Source organism: Chrysoperla carnea, chromosome 2 (genome assembly GCF_905475395.1).
Source record: "Chrysoperla carnea chromosome 2, inChrCarn1.1, whole genome shotgun sequence".
Taxonomy (NCBI): domain Eukaryota; kingdom Metazoa; phylum Arthropoda; class Insecta; order Neuroptera; family Chrysopidae; genus Chrysoperla; species Chrysoperla carnea.
Genome location: NC_058338.1, coordinates 9,359,304 through 9,378,651, shown reverse-complemented (window position 1 = coordinate 9,378,651; position 19,348 = coordinate 9,359,304). Strand labels below are relative to the sequence as shown.

The window sequence follows — 19,348 nt, the reverse complement described above, 5'->3', positions numbered from 1 at the left end:
GGGTGATTCGTCGGTTTCTATACGCACCGACTCATTGACTTTTGCATACTGAACATCGGTTAGCTTCCACTATCCTATATTAATAATACTTTTTTTAGTTGTACAACAGATTGAATTCGCGGAATTCCCATACGTACACAGTCAAACACTCAAACCAAACATTTCACTGTTATATTGATAAACATAATACCACGACCACTGCCTGCCTGTATCAACTTGTTTCAAATATTTATTTATTTTCAAAGAACTTGGGAATCTTTTAATCAAATTGTACGAAATGTATTAAAATTCATTTACAAGGAAATATATTTTTTAAATATAGTAAATTTTTAGAAAGTTTTTTATTATAATCAAAATTACCAGACATTTTATTCAATTCATAAGAAAATAAGATGAATGGCAAAATAAAAAAGAACATCTTCCTTTTATGTTATATGTCTATTGGTACTATTTTATAAGGGTGATAATAAGGGCTAAAATAAGTAAAGGGTTTATTTAAACAATTTATACTAGTAAATACAGGGTAAACTATAATAAATCTAAAAAATCATAACATAATTCAATCAATTGTTTGCTTTCACTTGTGTTTTAATATGAATTTTAAAAATATGAAAATTACAATTTTTTCTTTTCACAAATACCACTTATTATTATAAGCTATTTATAACAGGTGATGTAATCGATAATTCGTGATATGAATCGGTAGTCATGATAAGTTCTTTAATTTAACTAAAACCTAAAAGTAAGACTTAAGCCTATAACAGACGTAACAAGAATCTGGAATCATGTCTTACGGCTTACAACAGACCTAGCACCCACTTGACAAATGTTGCTCATTTAAAAACTGAATCTCACTTTTTACGTCCTGATTATGCTGTAAGAATTTCCCTTCTATATATTATTTTGTTTTTGAATTATCGTCTGACGGGCAGACAGACAAACGGAAATGAACCAATTATTTGATTTTATGAACACCAATTCTTTTTTGTACTAAATTATATTTTAGTAAACATAATATGTAATACACCTATTTAAGTAAATATAAAGAATTTAAGAATAGAGAACAATAAACTATCGTTTATAATTCTATGAATTCGCGAACGATCTAATATAAATAGAAGAATATTCGACCTTGATATTCATAAGTAAACATTGATGTGTTAGAGTGATGTAAACATATTATTAATCGTGACTACAAATTTTATTTATAATAAAAATATACCACTTATATTAGACACTTAACATTTTATACTACTATTATTTAATTTGTAGATTTTGCACAGTCATTGTCATAACTTGCCATTTATTCAACTACAAAAAGATGATTTCTTGTTCTAAGAAATAAAACCTGTACACGTACGGACTTTGATCCAATAAAATACAATATGAATGGACAATAAGTGGTAGTTCTTCTAAAAAGAGTATCTGAAAACATTTTGTTCATTTGACATTAGCATAAAGATGGTGAACGAGCTTACCCACATATATAGAGCTCTACTTTAAAATAGAATTTAAGTTTTATAAATTAGTCATTTTTATTTTGAATATCTTTCTGGTTTAATCAATATATCATCGCTATACAAAAATTGATGAATTTTATAGCAAATATCAATGAGGATTTTCGATAATTTTCGACTTCAGATGTCAATACATTAACTTCTGGCCTAAACAACTCATTATGTGGTATCTTACCATAATACCATTTAAGTAAAGTAAATTAACATAATTATATAAATTTGTTACAAAATAATATTAAATTTTCAATTTAATGCATTTATACAAACCACAAACTTATGGTTCATCCAGACAATTATATTAATAAAGTAGTTTATGGCTACTATAGTAACAGCCTGAAATAAAACTCATGCATGATGTCAATACACTACTCAAAGTATATTTCTGACGTTTGTAGTTCAAGTTTTAGAAATAATATTAAATGTTAAAAAAATGGCAAACAATTCATTTGTTGATACAAATAATCATTTATTTATCAATGAAGGAAATATTAAACATGAAAAAGAATTATATCCAGAAATTATTTTTATTAAAAATGAAATACCAGAAGAAGGCAGTAGCAATGATAGTGATAGTGTTGTAAGTGTAAAACATGAACCTGTTCAGGAAAATGATAAACAATTGTGCACAACTAATTACGAAAATATTAAACTTGAAAAAGAATTACATACAGAAATAACTATTAAAAGTGAAATATTAGATGAAAATGTTTTCGGAGAAAAATCATATTCGTGTGATACTTGTAATAAAAGTTATCTTCAGAAAAGTTCTTTAGTTCAACATAAACGAATTCATAGTGGCGAAAAACCATTCGCATGTGATTTTTGTAATAAAACATTTACTTTTCAACATAGTTTAGTTTTACATAAACGGATTCATAGCGGTGAAAAACCATTTTCATGTGATGTGTGTAATAAAACATTTAGTCAACATAGTAATTTAAATCAACATAAACGGATTCATAGCGGCGAAAAACGATTTTCATGTGATATTTGTAATAAAACATTTTGTCATCAAAGTTCTTTAATGAAACATAAACCGATTCATAGTAGAGAAAACCGATTTTCATGTGATATCTGTAATAAAAGATTTAGTCAGGAAAGTTCTTTGATTCAACATAAACGGGTTCATAGTGGAGAAAAACCATTTTCATGTGATATTTGTAATAAAACATATAGTCACCAAAATTCTTTCGTTCAACATAAACGGATTCATCTTAGCGGAGAAAATCCATTTTCATGTGAGATTTGTAATAAAAAATTTAGTCGACATAGTAATTTAATTCAACATAAATGGATTCATAGCGGAGAAAACCCATTTTCATGTGAAATTTGTAAGAAAACATTTAGTCAACTTAATAACTTAAATCAACATAAACGGATTCATAGCGGCGAAAAACCATTTTCATGTGATATTTGTAATAAAGCATTTACTCAAAATAGTAATTTAAATCAACATAAAAAACGGATTCATAGCGGAGAAAAACCATTTTAATGTGATATATTTTAATAATTTATTTAGCGACTGTTAGAAATAATAAACTCAACCATTACTCGCTCATTCGCTCGCTTTGCACAGTGTGCACAGTGTGCTCAGTGTATTTGTGTGCACTGTTGTGTAAACTAGAAGCACCCTTATAGCAACATCATGTATAGTGGGTATAGTGGGTAGTTTATAATTTAAAACAAATGTAACTATATAAATAAAAAGAAATTACGTCTAATAAAAATTTTCTTATTTTTGTATTCCTAAACGAATCTTCTCACATTCTAACTTGGTCAGGTTATATAACAGTAATATTCCCTCATTTTTCGTATTTAAGGGAGTCCTAAAATTATTCCATATAAAACCAATATAAAAAACAAGTCGCCATAAAAAATTGATTGAGTTAATTATTGAAACACTCTGTATAGTGTTGAATATCAGCAGATTCATCTACCTAATAATAGATAAATGGTAAGTAACTTGGTATTCTAAACTGAAACTATTCAAAATGGGTCAGCTTCCTGTTTTAATTAGTATGTATTACTATCGCCAGATGGCGGGGTTACCGCCCTCAGCTATCCGCAATTATCAATTTTATTATTTTTATTGGCCTTTAACATTCAGCTATCTGATAAATGGTAAGCACAGGTATTGTCATCTGGTAGTCTAAATTGGTACTACTAAAAAGGCTCAGAAAATTTGTGAATGGCTACAAACCAGACAGAGATAGAAATACATCCGCCTTTTGAAGGCGGTGAATAATAAATAGTATAAAATTTTAAATGAAAAATATCATTCCCTTCCATTGAACCCCTTAAATACACGGTATCTCAAATTATTTAGACTTTATAACTCGAACAAAATGTTATTTCCCTGCGAGGTATTTATAGTACATATTCTGTAATTCAACAGTACCAAAGACTTTTTTATGTAAGAAATCACTATTGTCTTTGACATTTATATATTTTTATATAACGTAGCAACTGGTCAGGAGATACGTTTTGCTTAGCAACGTGGTAATATGACAATTGCTTAGTAACGCTAAACAATATTTAAATGATTTAATTAAAATTCTTTAAACAATAAAGTTAATTATTTACTTCAGAATTAATTGTACTCGTAAATTTCTCCCTTAAAAGTGATATAGGACTCTTAATACAGTTACTTAATCATAAAAAATTATTATTGTAAAGAGCTAGTCAATTGTAATGAAATTTTTAACAAACAAATTTCACTTGGTACTGTTTATAATTATTGTTAATTTAGAAATTTTACATTCCAAACTTATTTCATTATTTACTATTACTCCGTGAAATAGATTCTTAATTAAATATTTTTAGTTATTTTTTTTTAAGTTCTTTAAAAAAGTGAGTCAATTTACTTGAAATATACCATATAAACGTATGTTACTTATAGTCTATTTTTGCCGTTAAATTGTAGTGGGGAATTATTCTCTATAATCAATTTAAAAATTGAACAAGTTTACGTTAGAATAAATTTTTTAACAAAATGTCAAAAATAAGAACTCCAAAAAGTTATAGTAGTTCAAAAAGTAGTAATAATAAAGAAAATATTGATAATGATCCATATTTAGAAAAACATTTTCGTGGACATTCAGATACAGTGACAGGCTTAGATTTTAGTCCTGTGGGTGATCAGTTATTAAGTTGTAGTGATGACAATTCGTTAATTATTTGGTGTATTCGTCAATCAGTACGATGTTATAAATTTATTGGACATACGGATTCCATACTGTGTGCTCGATATGCTCCAGATGGTAATTTAATCGCAACAGGATCGAAGGATAGAACAGTTCGGTTATGGACACCGAGAGTTAAAGGTAGCTGTAATGAGTTTAAAGCTCATACTTCTAGTGTTAGATCTTTAGATTTCTCTCCTGATGGGACAAAAGTAAGTTTTAATTACTGTAAATTTAACAAAATTTGCTTAGTTTTACGGTTAGGACCAATACCAATACAATAAATTTAAATTTTTTTCAGCTTGTAACGTCTTCTGATGATAAAATAATAAAATTATGGCAAGTTTCTCGATCAAAATTCATCACATCATTTGTGGGACATACAAATTGGGTCCGTTGTGTAAGATTTTCACCCACTGAACAGCAAATAATTTCATGTTCAGAAGATCGTTCAACCCGGCTTACTGATTTAGTTAGCGGCGAAACTATTCACACTTTCCATGAACTAAAAGGTAAAATATTAAGCCAGTTAAGAACCCAAATTTTATGATCTATTGTTGGCTTATGAATCTAGTAAAAGTTTTCATGAAATAATAAAACAAATTTTCTAAATTTAGGTCATGGAGTTCATGTAGAATTTCATCCAAATGCTTGCGTTTTCGCTGTAGCTTTAAGTAATGGTAACGTAAAACTATACGATACACGAACACGTAAATTACAACAACATTATCAAATTCATGATGAAACACTTTCTCAAATTGCTTTTCATAAAACAGGAAATTATCTTTTGACTGCATCACTTGATTCTACCATGAAGGTAAATAGTTATCTGAATGGAGGCTGTAGAATTCTTATAGGAATTGCTTGCGGTTAAATAGCACAATTTTTTGTAGAATGTAGCTCTTAACTTGCTGATCAAAAATTACGATGGATCGAAAGTCTTTATTATCAACAGTTTTCGAGATAGTTGGGGGTCAAAGATCACTTTTTTCGTATGTGTTAACTCCAGCAAAAAATATTGATTAAGAAACTAATAGCATAGGATCTTTACTGTACGAAGAATTAAACCGTGAAAATTGAAAATACTTGATTATAGTTCACGCGAAGATAGAGATCTTTTGACCTTAAATGTCTCGAAAACTGTTTACTAAAAAACTTTAAGCTTATTGATACATTTGATCAGTAAGTTTAAAAGCTACATTCTATAAAATTTTCTGTAAATTTAGCCGACAGCCATTTCTCATATGAATTATGCCCCCTTTGAGAAAATATTATCTAATTAGTAAGTTTAGATTTTAGATTTATTGGAAGGAAGACCAATTTACACGTTACAAGGACATAAAGGATCAATAAATTCAGTGGCATTTTCAAAAAATGGAGAATATTTCGCTTCTGGTGGGTCAGATAATAATGTTTTGGTAAGTTTATAACATGGCAAAATATTCGAGAAGGACCTAATGAAGGTTCAAGAAAGATCGCTTACAAATTTTTTTCCATGCCAATACCGCTTGGTATCAAATTTCTCATCACGCGACTAAAGATTACCGAATGGTTGACGCGAGTACTGACGAGTTAACATTCTGTCATGTTAGAAAAATTATTCAAAATATTTTCTTTTTTTTAGGTATGGAAATCATGTTTCGAAATGAATTACAATTTTAAATCATCAACTAAAACGATAAAATCCAATGAAGATCCATTAAGTGATAAAAATACTGAATCGAGTAATGAAAATTGTACAAAACTACAAATTAAACCACCTAAAAACATTGGTTATAACAATGAAAAATATCAAGATTCGCCCAATAAACCAACCGAATATCATAGCCATGAAGAAGTTATTAATGACATGTTACCAGATTTAGAATCTTTATCTGTTGAACGTGAACCACAATCATCTGGTCAGTTTCCAGTAGAAGCCTTTAGCATGTTATTAAAAGATTTATCAAATAAAATCACTGATATGTCTAGAACGATCGTCGATATGAATAATCGTTTAGTAAACCTTGAAGAAAAGGTTGATAACAAACGAATATAGGTTTTTAATTTTAAAATAAGTATTTGTATTTATTATTTTTTTACCTTGTGACAAATAAATTAAGTATTTACCAAAAAATGGTACATTTTCATTTATAATTCACACATTCTTAAAATCTATTAGAGTTATGTTAATTTTGACCACAAATTTGAAAAGTATGGCCCAAATTTAGTAGGATTACATACTTGGTTTGTCAAAATTGGATAAAATTTGGATGTGATAAAGCAAAATTAAATTTTTTTGATTCTGATGACGTCATTAAGTTAAAAAATTCGATTTTTTTGATAACACAGGCAAATTTGACCCGATCTTATTGGAATTTTTTTTGAAACCCACTTATATTGGGCCATTCTTTTCAGCTGTGATGCCAATTTTTCGCTAGCTATCACTTATGTGCTTAATTCCGGGACCAGGTCTCTACATTCTTAAAATCTATTACAGCTAGGTTAATTTTGATCACAAATTTGAAAAGTATGACCCAAATTTAGTAGGATTACATACTTGGTTTGTCAAAATTGGATAAAATTTGGATGTGATAAAGCAAAATTAAATTTTTTTGATTCTGATGACGTCATTAAGTTAAAAAATTCGATTTTTTTGATAACACAGGCAAATTTGACCCGATCTTATTGGAATTTTTTTTGAAACCCACTTATATTGGGCCATTCTTTTCAGCTGTGATGCCAATTTTTCGCTAGCTATCACTTATGTGCTTAATTCCGGGACCAGGTCTCTACATTCTTAAAATCTATTACAGCTAGGTTAATTTTGATCACAAATTTGAAAAGTATGACCCAAATTTAGTAGAATTACATACTTGGTTTGTTAAAATTGGATAAAATTTGGATGTGATAGAGCAAAATTAAATTTTTTGGATTCTGATGACGTCATTGAGTTAAAAAATTTGATTTTTTTGATAACACAGGCAAATTTTATCCGATCTTATTGGAATTTTTTTTGAAACCCACTAATTTTGGGCCATTCTTTTCAGCTGTGATGCCAATTTTTCGCTAGCTATCACTTATGTGCTTAATTTCGGGACCAGCTCTCTACATTCTTAAAATCTATTAGAGTTAGGTTAATTTTGATCACAAATTTGAAAAGTATGACCCAAATTTAGTAGAATTACATACTTGGTTTGTCAAAATTGGATAAAATTTAGATGTGATAGAGCAAAATTAAATTTTTTGGATTCTGATGACGTCATTGAGTTAAAAAATTTGATTTTTTTGATAACACAGGCAAATTTTATCCGATCTTATTGGAATTTTTTTTGAAACCCACTAATTTTGGGCCATTCTTTTCAGCTGTGATGCCAATTTTTCGCTAGCTATCACTTATGTGCTTAATTTCGGGACCAGCTCTCTACATTCTTAAAATCTATTAGAGTTAGGTTAATTTTGATCACAAATTTGAAAAGTATGACCCAAATTTAGTAGAATTACATACTTGGTTTGTCAAAATTGGATAAAATTTGGATGTGATAGAGCAAAATTAAATTTTTTGGATTCTGATGACGTCATTGAGTTAAAAAATTTGATTTTTTTGATAACACAGGCAAATTTTATCCGATCTTATTGGAATTTTTTTTGAAACCCACTAATTTTGGGCTATTCTTTTCAGCTGTGATGCCAATTTTTCGCTAGCTATCACTTATGTGCTTAATTTCGGGACCAGCTCTCTACATTCTTAAAATCTATTACAGCTAGGTTAATTTTGATCACAAATTTGAAAAGTATGACCCAAATTTAGTAGAATTACATACTTGGTTTGTTAAAATTGGATAAAATTTGGATGTGATAGAGCAAAATTAAATTTTTTGGATTTTGATGACGTCATTGAGTTAAAAAATTTGATTTTTTTGATAACACAGGCAAATTTTATCCGATCTTATTGGAATTTTTTTTGAAACCCACTAATTTTGGGCCATTCTTTTCAGCTGTGATGCCAATTTTTCGCTAGCTATCACTTATGTGCTTAATTTCGGGACCAGCTCTCTACATTCTTAAAATCTATTAGAGTTAGGTTAATTTTGATCACAAATTTGAAAAGTATGACCCAAATTTAGTAGAATTACATACTTGGTTTGTCAAAATTGGATAAAATTTAGATGTGATAGAGCAAAATTAAATTTTTTGGATTCTGATGACGTCATTGAGTTAAAAAATTTGATTTTTTTGATAACACAGGCAAATTTTATCCGATCTTATTGGAATTTTTTTTGAAACCCACTAATTTTGGGCCATTCTTTTCAGCTGTGATGCCAATTTTTTGCTAGCTATCACTTATGTGCTTAATTTCGGGACCAGCTCTCTACATTCTTAAAATCTATTAGAGTTAGGTTAATTTTGATCACAAATTTGAAAAGTATGACCCAAATTTAGTAGAATTACATACTTGGTTTGTCAAAATTGGATAAAATTTAGATGTGATAGAGCAAAATTAAATTTTTTGGATTCTGATGACGTCATTGAGTTAAAAAATTTGATTTTTTTGATAACACAGGCAAATTTTATCCGATCTTATTGGAATTTTTTTTGAAACCCACTAATTTTGGGCCATTCTTTTCAGCTGTGATGCCAATTTTTCGCTAGCTATCACTTATGTGCTTAATTTCGGGACCAGCTCTCTACATTCTTAAAATCTATTACAGCTAGGTTAATTTTGATCACAAATTTGAAAAGTATGACCCAAATTTAGTAGGATTACATACTTGGTTTGTCAAAATTGGATAAAATTTGGATGTGATAAAGCAAAATTAAATTTTTTTGATTCTGATGACGTCATTAAGTTAAAAAATTCGATTTTTTTGATAACACAGGCAAATTTGACCCGATCTTATTGGAATTTTTTTTGAAACCCACTTATATTGGGCCATTCTTTTCAGCTGTGATGCCAATTTTTCGCTAGCTATCACTTATGTGCTTAATTCCGGGACCAGGTCTCTACATTCTTAAAATCTATTACAGCTAGGTTAATTTTGATCACAAATTTGAAAAGTATGACCCAAATTTAGTAGAATTACATACTTGGTTTGTTAAAATTGGATAAAATTTGGATGTGATAGAGCAAAATTAAATTTTTTGGATTCTGATGACGTCATTGAGTTAAAAAATTTGATTTTTTTGATAACACAGGCAAATTTTATCCGATCTTATTGGAATTTTTTTTGAAACCCACTAATTTTGGGCCATTCTTTTCAGCTGTGATGCCAATTTTTCGCTAGCTATCACTTATGTGCTTAATTTCGGGACCAGCTCTCTACATTCTTAAAATCTATTAGAGTTAGGTTAATTTTGATCACAAATTTGAAAAGTATGACCCAAATTTAGTAGAATTACATACTTGGTTTGTCAAAATTGGATAAAATTTAGATGTGATAGAGCAAAATTAAATTTTTTGGATTCTGATGACGTCATTGAGTTAAAAAATTTGATTTTTTTGATAACACAGGCAAATTTTATCCGATCTTATTGGAATTTTTTTTGAAACCCACTAATTTTGGGCCATTCTTTTCAGCTGTGATGCCAATTTTTCGCTAGCTATCACTTATGTGCTTAATTTCGGGACCAGCTCTCTACATTCTTAAAATCTATTAGAGTTAGGTTAATTTTGATCACAAATTTGAAAAGTATGACCCAAATTTAGTAGAATTACATACTTGGTTTGTCAAAATTGGATAAAATTTGGATGTGATAGAGCAAAATTAAATTTTTTGGATTCTGATGACGTCATTGAGTTAAAAAATTTGATTTTTTTGATAACACAGGCAAATTTTATCCGATCTTATTGGAATTTTTTTTGAAACCCACTAATTTTGGGCCATTCTTTTCAGCTGTGATGCCAATTTTTCGCTAGCTATCACTTATGTGCTTAATTTCGGGACCAGCTCTCTACATTCTTAAAATCTATTAGAGTTAGGTTAATTTTGATCACAAATTTGAAAAGTATGACCCAAATTTAGTAGAATTACATACTTGGTTTGTCAAAATTGGATAAAATTTGGATGTGATAGAGCAAAATTAAATTTTTTGGATTCTGATGACGTCATTGAGTTAAAAAATTTGATTTTTTTGATAACACAGGCAAATTTTATCCGATCTTATTGGAATTTTTTTTGAAACCCACTAATTTTGGGCCATTCTTTTCAGCTGTGATGCCAATTTTTCGCTAGCTATCACTTATGTGCTTAATTTCGGGACCAGCTCTCTACATTCTTAAAATCTATTAGAGTTAGGTTAATTTTGATCACAAATTTGAAAAGAACGACCCAAATTTAGTAGGATTGAATGTTTGGTTTATCAAAATTGAATAAAATTTGGATGTGATAGAGCAAAATTAGTAGGATTACATACATGGTTTATCAAAATTTCCAATATAGTACTTTTTGATACCTTTTAATGAACAGCGACTATATTAATAATAATTAAAATTTTAATCCAATTTTGTTTGTATTATTTTATTTATTATCAACAAAATTTTGATTGTGGAGGTTCCTTCTGCAAAATACCCCAGTATCATTTAGGAGAGTAATGAGACTTACTACAGTGCGATGGGGCTTGCGACTTTTTACTTTCATAGTTGATTCTATTTTACAATCCCAGCCAAATATAAACCCGTAATTTGTTATTCAGGAGAGAATGCATTCGCCTTAAAAATCAACAAAACTTCGCGGTATTTTTTTAAATAAGCCATCTAGTAGTAATCAATGCAAACACTTTGTAATAAGTCACACGTACGTCTGTCAAATACAGTTGTCCTTCAAAAAAAAAAAAAAAAAACTGCAAAATAAACCATATACATCTGAAATAAAAATTTAGTTGAAATATATTTTTGACTATGTATAAACGTAATTTATTCCCAAGAAAAATTCAAAAATCACTTCAATAAAAAAATGATTTGATAATTTTAAGAAACCCCTGTGAAAAAGTTTGTAAATATTTGTTTTTGTTTTGTAAAAAAGTATGTAGAAGTGTATATTTTTGTTGTTGAGTGTGTGATAAACCTAGTTTTTGACATAAAAATATTTATTATCCTATTTTGTTAAATATATTTTCTTATCAATTATCAAATAGACATGTCATTGATTGACGGTGTAGGTGATGAAGTGACCGAATTTTTTTTAATTGTAACTATTATATTAATTGGTAAGTTTGCAATAACTATTCTCATTTGAAAATTATCTTTTTTCTTATTAGATCTTTTAAAGTTACATGAGATAAATTGTATTTGAGTTTTTTTCAGAAATAAAAAATCTCCAGTTAAGTCATATTTGGTTTATGTAACATATTTTACAACTTTTATACGTTTCTTATTTATTTTTAGTTTATTATGATTCAATATTTATTTAAGTTGTAATACTACCGGGTTCAGTTTTTAATTTTATTTCTAAAAAACATAATTAGTGAGAAATTTTCTAAATAAATTTTCTTTTCTGTAATCCTTTCAGATGATTATTCGGTAATATCCCCGGCTAAATCGAACTATAAACATAAACAGTTATTAAGAGCAATATCGTAATGCTTTTGGAGGTTTTTGACTATTTTAAATTAGTGTAATAAAATTTCAAAGCTTTAAAATAGATTGAATATGGGTTTACGAGTGAAATTGATCCATAAATTCTACATGTCTGATTTATAATCCAGTTTTCTTGGCACCTGGTAGTTTTAGTAAGATATTATTGACTTTTATTGAATATACTCAAATAGAAAATCAATTAGAATACAACTTCTCGACTTCTAATAATCTGGCAGTCCAATAACCATACCCTCCAAAAAGCAGAGGAGGTGATATCATCCTAACTGATATAAATCGACCCAAACCTAATCAGCATCACCAAATCAAACTGCAACACCATCCAGCAGTATCATTTTGAATTATCAAAAATTCGAAGTGATCGGCAGGAGTTTTCCGTCCGCTCAATTGGAATATGCTTCTAGTTATTACTTCTAGCAAAATAAGCGGGTTTTTCCAAATATTTTTTAAAATTATTTTTAGTTAATAAACTTTCAATATTTAAATAGGTAATAAATTTGTTAGTGTTCAACAATGTCTACAACAAGGTTCTTGACCGGGATTCTTATGCTAATTACGTAAATGATGTATTTTATTTTATTTTATTTTTTTCAATTTCGTGGGTAATATATTTCAAGTACAACGACTTTCGTCTTTATATAGTGAACGGAAGCTTACCCTTCTTTATTTATAATATAAAGTTTTAAAAAGGTTCATCATTTCAAGTTTCTAAAGTAGTGCAAATCCTTTTTATAGCGACTCTAAGGGATATTTGATTCTGGGTCGAAAAACCATCTTAATGGTCTTGGTGTCCCTGACGGTTTTGATTTTATTTGTTTAATTATATTGTAAAGAAAGTTTTCTGAGCATATCAAGTTTTTAAAGTGATGAAATCCCATTTTTCGGGCCTCTCAAAAATTTTCTTTTCATCCTGAAAAATTGAATTTATATGTCTAAGAAAGCTTTTGCTGAAAATCAGCTTTGGATGGATTTTTTTGACCTTCGTTTGTTGGTGGTATTATGAATGTGATTGCATTTCATGGCTATTTTATAAAAATGTTTAGCATTGAATTATTTATTAAAACTTGTTTATTTTTATTTTTTTAAATTAATCTCTATATATTATAAATGTGAAAGTAAGGATGCTTGTTTGTTTGTTACGCTTTCACGCAAAAACTAATGAATGGATTTGAATGAAACTCAAGAATGATATAGTTCATACATCAGAATAACACATGAGCTATAATTTATAAAGATTTAATTGGACATTACCATAAATTATAGATTTCTGTAAAAATAGTTAATGTAAAACATTTCATGGCCATCTTTTCTGACAAAGTAAAATAATAAAAAATAATACAAATTTTGACTATTTAAATAAAGGTCAATATTTTTTTAATACACTCGTTGTAATTTATTAAAATACAATCCTTGATTTACTTCTTTTAACCTATTAGTCTAAGCGCTGCAGCTGCTAGACCTAAAGTATACATTATCTTCTGACTTTTATTCAAAAACTTGAAATGTAAATGAACAACATAGGTAAATAAGATTTAGTCCGTAGGATCCATCTTGTAAACCGTTAGAGATAGAACAAAGGTTTAAATATAAAAAAATTAAAATTCCTTATAAAAAAATAAACAACTTCTGTTTGAAACATTTTTTCGTTAACCCAAATGAAGGCAGAAGATTAGAATGTTATAGTATGTATTATATGGGAATATCAGTTGTGTATGTGTGATTCCACAGTTGTGTTATATATACACGACTGACTGAAGCTACCTAAGAGTGACTATCTTTCTTTACTTATATGATGTAAAAAACATTCCGTTATCAACACTGTCTATACATGGTATTTCAACAATTAACTCAGTCAATTGTTTGTTTTAACATCAAAGAAAATGAGAAAAAACATTTTAAGATTAAATATAGTTCTAGAAGCGTCTAGACTATGTATTATAACCGCGATAAGGTGAATGTGAGTGTTAAGATTCAATATTTTAATTTTTTACTTAATAATTATTATGTAATTTTAATCTAAACAAGGTTATTGTCAATATTTTATTTATTTATTAGTTTTTTATGCATGTGTTGGTAATAGTTTGGAAAATAACATGTATGGGTTAATTATATTAAAAATTAATCATATATTTTGGGAGTCTACTATAATTAGATTCAATACCGTATAGTACTGCTTACAAGGTGATTTGAAATGTCTATGCAAATCTTTATTAAACATTGAGAGTTAACATGGTCTGTAAATGTTCCAAATATGTTTTTAAAACTATGTCTTGTTACACTCGTACACTCTGTGTCAAAAATCGGGTACATTTGATGACTGGTCAAATAGTTTTTGAGATACGCACTAAAATTGATCCAAATATTGCGATATCTCAGAAACTCTGCATCCAATCATAAAATTAACCTGATTTTTATACTTTTTGGGTCAAAATTACCCCCTCTACCGAGTTTCATCAAATTCCAAAACAAATTTTTTTTTCCGATTTTCTCGATTTTTTCAAAGGGGTACCCCTTAAAAAAATTGCAAAAAATCGAAAAATTTTTTTTATCTCCAATTTCGATAAAACTCAGTATATAAGGTAATTTTGACCCAAAAATTACAAAAATCGGGTGCATTTGTTGACTGGTCGAATAGTTTTTGAGATACGCACTAAAATCTATCCAAATATTGCGATATCTCAGAAACTCTGCATCCAATCATTAAATTAACCCGATTTTTATACTTTTTGGACCAAAATTACCCCCTCTACCGAGTTTCATCAAATTCCAAAACAAAAATTATTTTTGCGTTTTTCTCGATTTTTTCAAAGGGGTACTCCTTAAAAAAATTGCAAAAAATCGATAAAACTCAATATATATATATAAGTTTTGTATTTTCCCCTTTTGAGCCACTTAAGAGATGAATTTTCAAAAATCCCTCATTAGTGCTCACTTCCGCTACTTAAGGAACGTGTTTACAAAATTTCAGGCATCTAGACCCAGCGGTTTCAGCTGTGCGTTGATCGATCAGTCAGCTTCCATTCTTATATACATATATAGATAATAATTAAATTGTTTATTTCATGTAACTTTTTAAAAAATTATTCGTGACATGCATAACTGATAACTCAGCTTCCAAATAATTTTTTACAATTAACATTTTTATTTTTGTTATCAGGTGTAGGTGCTTGGTGGTCAACAGCAATAAATCATCGATTTAGAATTCGAACGGTTCTTATACTAGAACACAGACGTAATTCAGTCTCAACAAATGTTAATAATCAATCGTTATCAGTGTCTACCACATCTAGGAATACAAATTCATCAACAGAACGATTACGTGTAAGTACGACAACGACGGAACGGATATCTGAAACATACACAGAAGGTGCAGCAACAAATCGTGAAATTATAACGACAGATCATCAACAAACCGACGAAGAAATTGAACAGAATAATATTGTTCAAACAATGGATGCTGATACGAATACGTTAAGGAAACGACGGCTTGCTTATTTCCAAGAAAGTAGGTGCAGTCTTTATATTTATTCTTATTCCTGTTTAACCTAGATTTCAGTATTATTTGAAAAGATCAGAGCCGAAGAAATTACAATACTATTATCAGGTTAAGAGATATTCCAGATCAAAGAAATACGCATCAATTGGCAAAGCTAAGTTCTAACCTATGTCTTAAAGAGCCTGAAGAAGCTATAAATTAAATAGCGAAACGTTGCAATTAAAAGTTTGATGTTTATTTATTTGATCCAGAATACCTCTTATCCCCTTGGCTATGTAGACAACTTTGAGTTCTTATGGTTTAGTAGTCTCTTTGTCCTACTGGTATCAAAGCCGTAAAATTTTCCCAACTCCGATGTGGAAATTACCAACTTAATAACTAATTTCAAGTTTATTTTATTGTAATCTTCTATTTATTTTTTCAGATGCAAGTGGCGCAACATCATCAGACTTAGCAGGAGGTGAACCACAAGTCACAATCACAGAAGATAGTGAAAATAATAGAAATGATAATTTAACAGAAGCACAGGCAACCACTTCCTCTAGTGGTAACAATGTCGAACAAGATCGGCATAATGTAGAGGAAATTTTAAAATCAACAGACGGTGAATTAATTCGTATTAAATTAAAATATTTAAATGATGACATTAAATCAGTTGAAGGAAAATTATTAGAGAAACTTGGTGATTTTAAAAGGTATGCAAACTTGAAATGCCTAAAAACACATAGTTATGGAAGGGTAAACGAACATATAAACTAAATAAGGTCGCTATAAAAAACTTTGTTCGAGATTAGTAAACTTTTATCTTCTTGAGAGGTATTTTCAGGATAATGCAAATTATACCAATGATCCAAAATTTTAGTAATTTTCTTAAGGGTGATATTTTCATGTAGCCAGAAAAAGATATCTCGAAAACGAGATATTTAAAATTTATAAAAAGAATCTTAAAGAGTGGAAATTTTCTAAATCCTCTCCGGAATTAATTAATTTAATTCATTAAATGGAAAAAAATAGAATTTTCGATCGAAGTTCAAGCAAATTGACGCTTATTTAGTTTTGTGTGATGGCTTAGACACGGATTTCCATCTTTTTTAAATTGTTATAATTTAATGGTCGGAGCTTCCAAAACATTTGTTGTTTTTTTGCAGGAGACATTTTGAAGTAGAATTAGCAGCATGTAAAATAATACGTCTTATCTTTAATGGACAAGTATTGCAAAAAGATGGGGAAACATTAAAAGGTATGCTTTTTCAAATTTAACACATGACAAAAAATTTACAATTTCCTTGATACGATTGACCTGAATGAGACACATGGCGTAAATATTATGGGACCCTGCTATTTACTTATCGAAATTGACCAGCTAGTTTAGAAGGCACTGATCAAAATTGTAAAATAATTTTGAATTGTGATTAGACAGATATTTCATGCATATTTGATTCGCTTTTGATCTTCTGTTTCACGCATGACACTTAGTATCTACCCTATATAAAAATCAAAATTACTGAGGTTTTCTTTGATTCCCCGAGTCACAGTGATTTTGGTAGAAGCCACTATTCGACTTGTAAATAAATGAACATTAAGAACAAAATTGTTTAATTTTTGCACTAACAATTTGTATTTCTATTTTACTTGTAAACAAAAGCATATGGGCAATCATTCTCTCGATTGTTTACCTTCTAGTAAGTAAGCTAAAAACTACTTCGGATCATTCTTACTTCTTCAAAGCTATCAATTATTGTTTTCAAGTATCTATCAGACAGAAACTTTATGAAGCTAAAAGTTTCTTTCTCATATATATTCACTTATAGCTTTGGAGGAGTAAGAATGATCCAAGGTTCAAACGATCCGAGGTAACCGATATTCTGTGTACTCTGACAGATAACAAGCATTTTCGCAAGTAGTAATTAATTTAACGAATCTAATATTTTTCAGATTGTGGTCTTTTTGATAACTGTGTTGTCCATTGTTTGGTTCATCAACGACCAGCAGGCAGTCAACAATCCAATATGTCATCAAATCGTGACGATTTGTCATCATCGTCATCATCAAGGTCACCATACAATTCAAATATTTTTGGAACAGATAATGGCTCGTCGTATTTAGGTGGTGGTGGTTTAAATGGTACTGGCTCAAATGTTAATGGTGATCACCGTGATAATGCTACTTTACCATGGGATCTAGGCAATGTTTTATTAGCATTAATTACACTTATATTAGCCGTGGCTTGGTATTTCAGGTACGTTATTTGTATTAAACAAGTGAATCATTTTTTATGAAAATGGTCGTTTTGCAACAATAAAGGATCTCACAAAATATATTTTGCCTACGTCAAATTTAGCTCTTGCCCCTAAAATGAGTTTGATCGTTAAAAGCGCTTCCTTGGCCTATTCATGTCTATTGCCCTATTTAAGTTTTTGCTACATATTTTTACTTTTAAAATTATATTTTGTCAACTAACTTTGAAAATTTCGACTTAATTACAGATTTGAATATGCACAGTTATTTACAGTAACTGCAACCGTATTTTTAATGTGTTTAACTGGTATCTTTACATTATTACTAATTGGACTCTTGTATCCAGACCCATCATCTGTTCAGCAACAAGCAGGTGCAACAAACACAACAAACAATAATACACAAAGTCAACCTGTATCATAATAATAGTCTGTTTTTATGTTTTGTGTATATTTGTTTTTTCCTCCATCCTTATCTCTCTCTCTCTCTCCCTCTCTTTATCCAGTAATAAATGAATTAACTGTGTCCAATCCACACATGTGTCCACAAAAATGATCCGTGCCGCCATAATAAGTTCTAATATATTTGTTATTAAAAGTAAAAAATACCTTTTGTAAAAAAAATTTAAATAAATAAATTTTAAAAATAAAATAAGTTTTATCCAAATATTATTAAATTAATCAGAGAATTATAATTTGTAATTGTTTTATTATTTTGTTTTTGTTTTTTTTTTTTTTTTTTATTGGAAATTCAATTATAATCTGAAGAAAAAATAAATTTATATTTATAATTCATATTTTATTAAAAAAAATCCAACATTTAAGGACGTTTCCAAAAAATCACGTTCTCTTAAGATCATTTTTAAATCGTCTAGAATGTATATGTATTCTTATTAAAGTACTTTATAAGCAGGCCTAAATAGACAAACAGACAATGACAAACGCCTTAGACCGCTCGGCCATTTAGGCGAATTACAAGGTACTTTTTTATAAAAATATCTGCACTGCCCTGTAAAACGTTTGCCGGATTACCGGCGATCCATTTTATATATACCCAACATCCAATAGTTTCGTGAAAAAATGACTAAATACTACAAGAATATTAAAAAATACTTGCTTATAAGTTAAAGTACTTGGACTGGAAGCTGTGGGAGTATGTTCTTTATGAGTCAACTTCGCATTCCATGTATGAATTGAATGGAATACTACACGATGCATTTTTTTTTAAAGTTATTGTTCTAGAAAATCAATCAATAGTAAATAAAAGTGGGTGCATTTTTAAGACGTGGGTACACTTAAAATAATTAATCATACACAATGAAAAATACTCGCACGAACTCTAT

At 29.0% G+C, this 19,348-nt stretch overlaps 2 protein-coding genes across 2 annotated transcripts; both read left to right on the top strand.

Annotated features, from left to right (window-relative positions):
* The first annotated feature begins 4,486 nt into the window (after positions 1 to 4,486).
* On the top strand, positions 4,487 to 6,783 carry LOC123293349 (POC1 centriolar protein homolog A-like). Its single transcript, XM_044874137.1, has 5 exons — positions 4,487 to 4,911; positions 5,001 to 5,211; positions 5,317 to 5,516; positions 5,992 to 6,117; positions 6,324 to 6,783. The coding sequence occupies exons 1-5, from the start codon at positions 4,510 to 4,512 to the stop codon at positions 6,735 to 6,737; spliced, it is 1,353 nt and encodes a 450-aa protein (XP_044730072.1). The 5' UTR covers positions 4,487 to 4,509; the 3' UTR covers positions 6,738 to 6,783.
* A 4,951-nt stretch (positions 6,784 to 11,734) lies between these two features.
* On the top strand, positions 11,735 to 18,445 carry LOC123292124 (transmembrane and ubiquitin-like domain-containing protein 1). The gene is made up of 6 exons (XM_044872679.1): positions 11,735 to 11,884; positions 15,430 to 15,777; positions 16,193 to 16,463; positions 16,917 to 17,008; positions 17,704 to 18,007; positions 18,255 to 18,445. Exons 1-6 carry the CDS (start codon positions 11,815 to 11,817, stop codon positions 18,427 to 18,429), a joined length of 1,260 nt encoding a protein of 419 aa, XP_044728614.1. The 5' UTR covers positions 11,735 to 11,814; the 3' UTR covers positions 18,430 to 18,445.
* The last annotated feature ends 903 nt before the right edge of the window (positions 18,446 to 19,348 follow it).

Coding starts and splice junctions, on each gene's coding strand:
- LOC123293349 (XM_044874137.1), top strand. CDS start 4,510: ATGTCAAAAATAAGAACTCCAAAAAGTTATAGTAGTTCAAAAAGTAGT. Junction 5,212..5,316: donor CACTTTCCATGAACTAAAAG/GTAAAATATTAA, acceptor TTCTAAATTTAG/GTCATGGAGTTCATGTAGAA. Junction 6,118..6,323: donor GGTCAGATAATAATGTTTTG/GTAAGTTTATAA, acceptor TCTTTTTTTTAG/GTATGGAAATCATGTTTCGA.
- LOC123292124 (XM_044872679.1), top strand. CDS start 11,815: ATGTCATTGATTGACGGTGTAGGTGATGAAGTGACCGAATTTTTTTTA. Junction 11,885..15,429: donor TGTAACTATTATATTAATTG/GTAAGTTTGCAA, acceptor TTTTGTTATCAG/GTGTAGGTGCTTGGTGGTCA. Junction 16,464..16,916: donor AAACTTGGTGATTTTAAAAG/GTATGCAAACTT, acceptor GTTTTTTTGCAG/GAGACATTTTGAAGTAGAAT.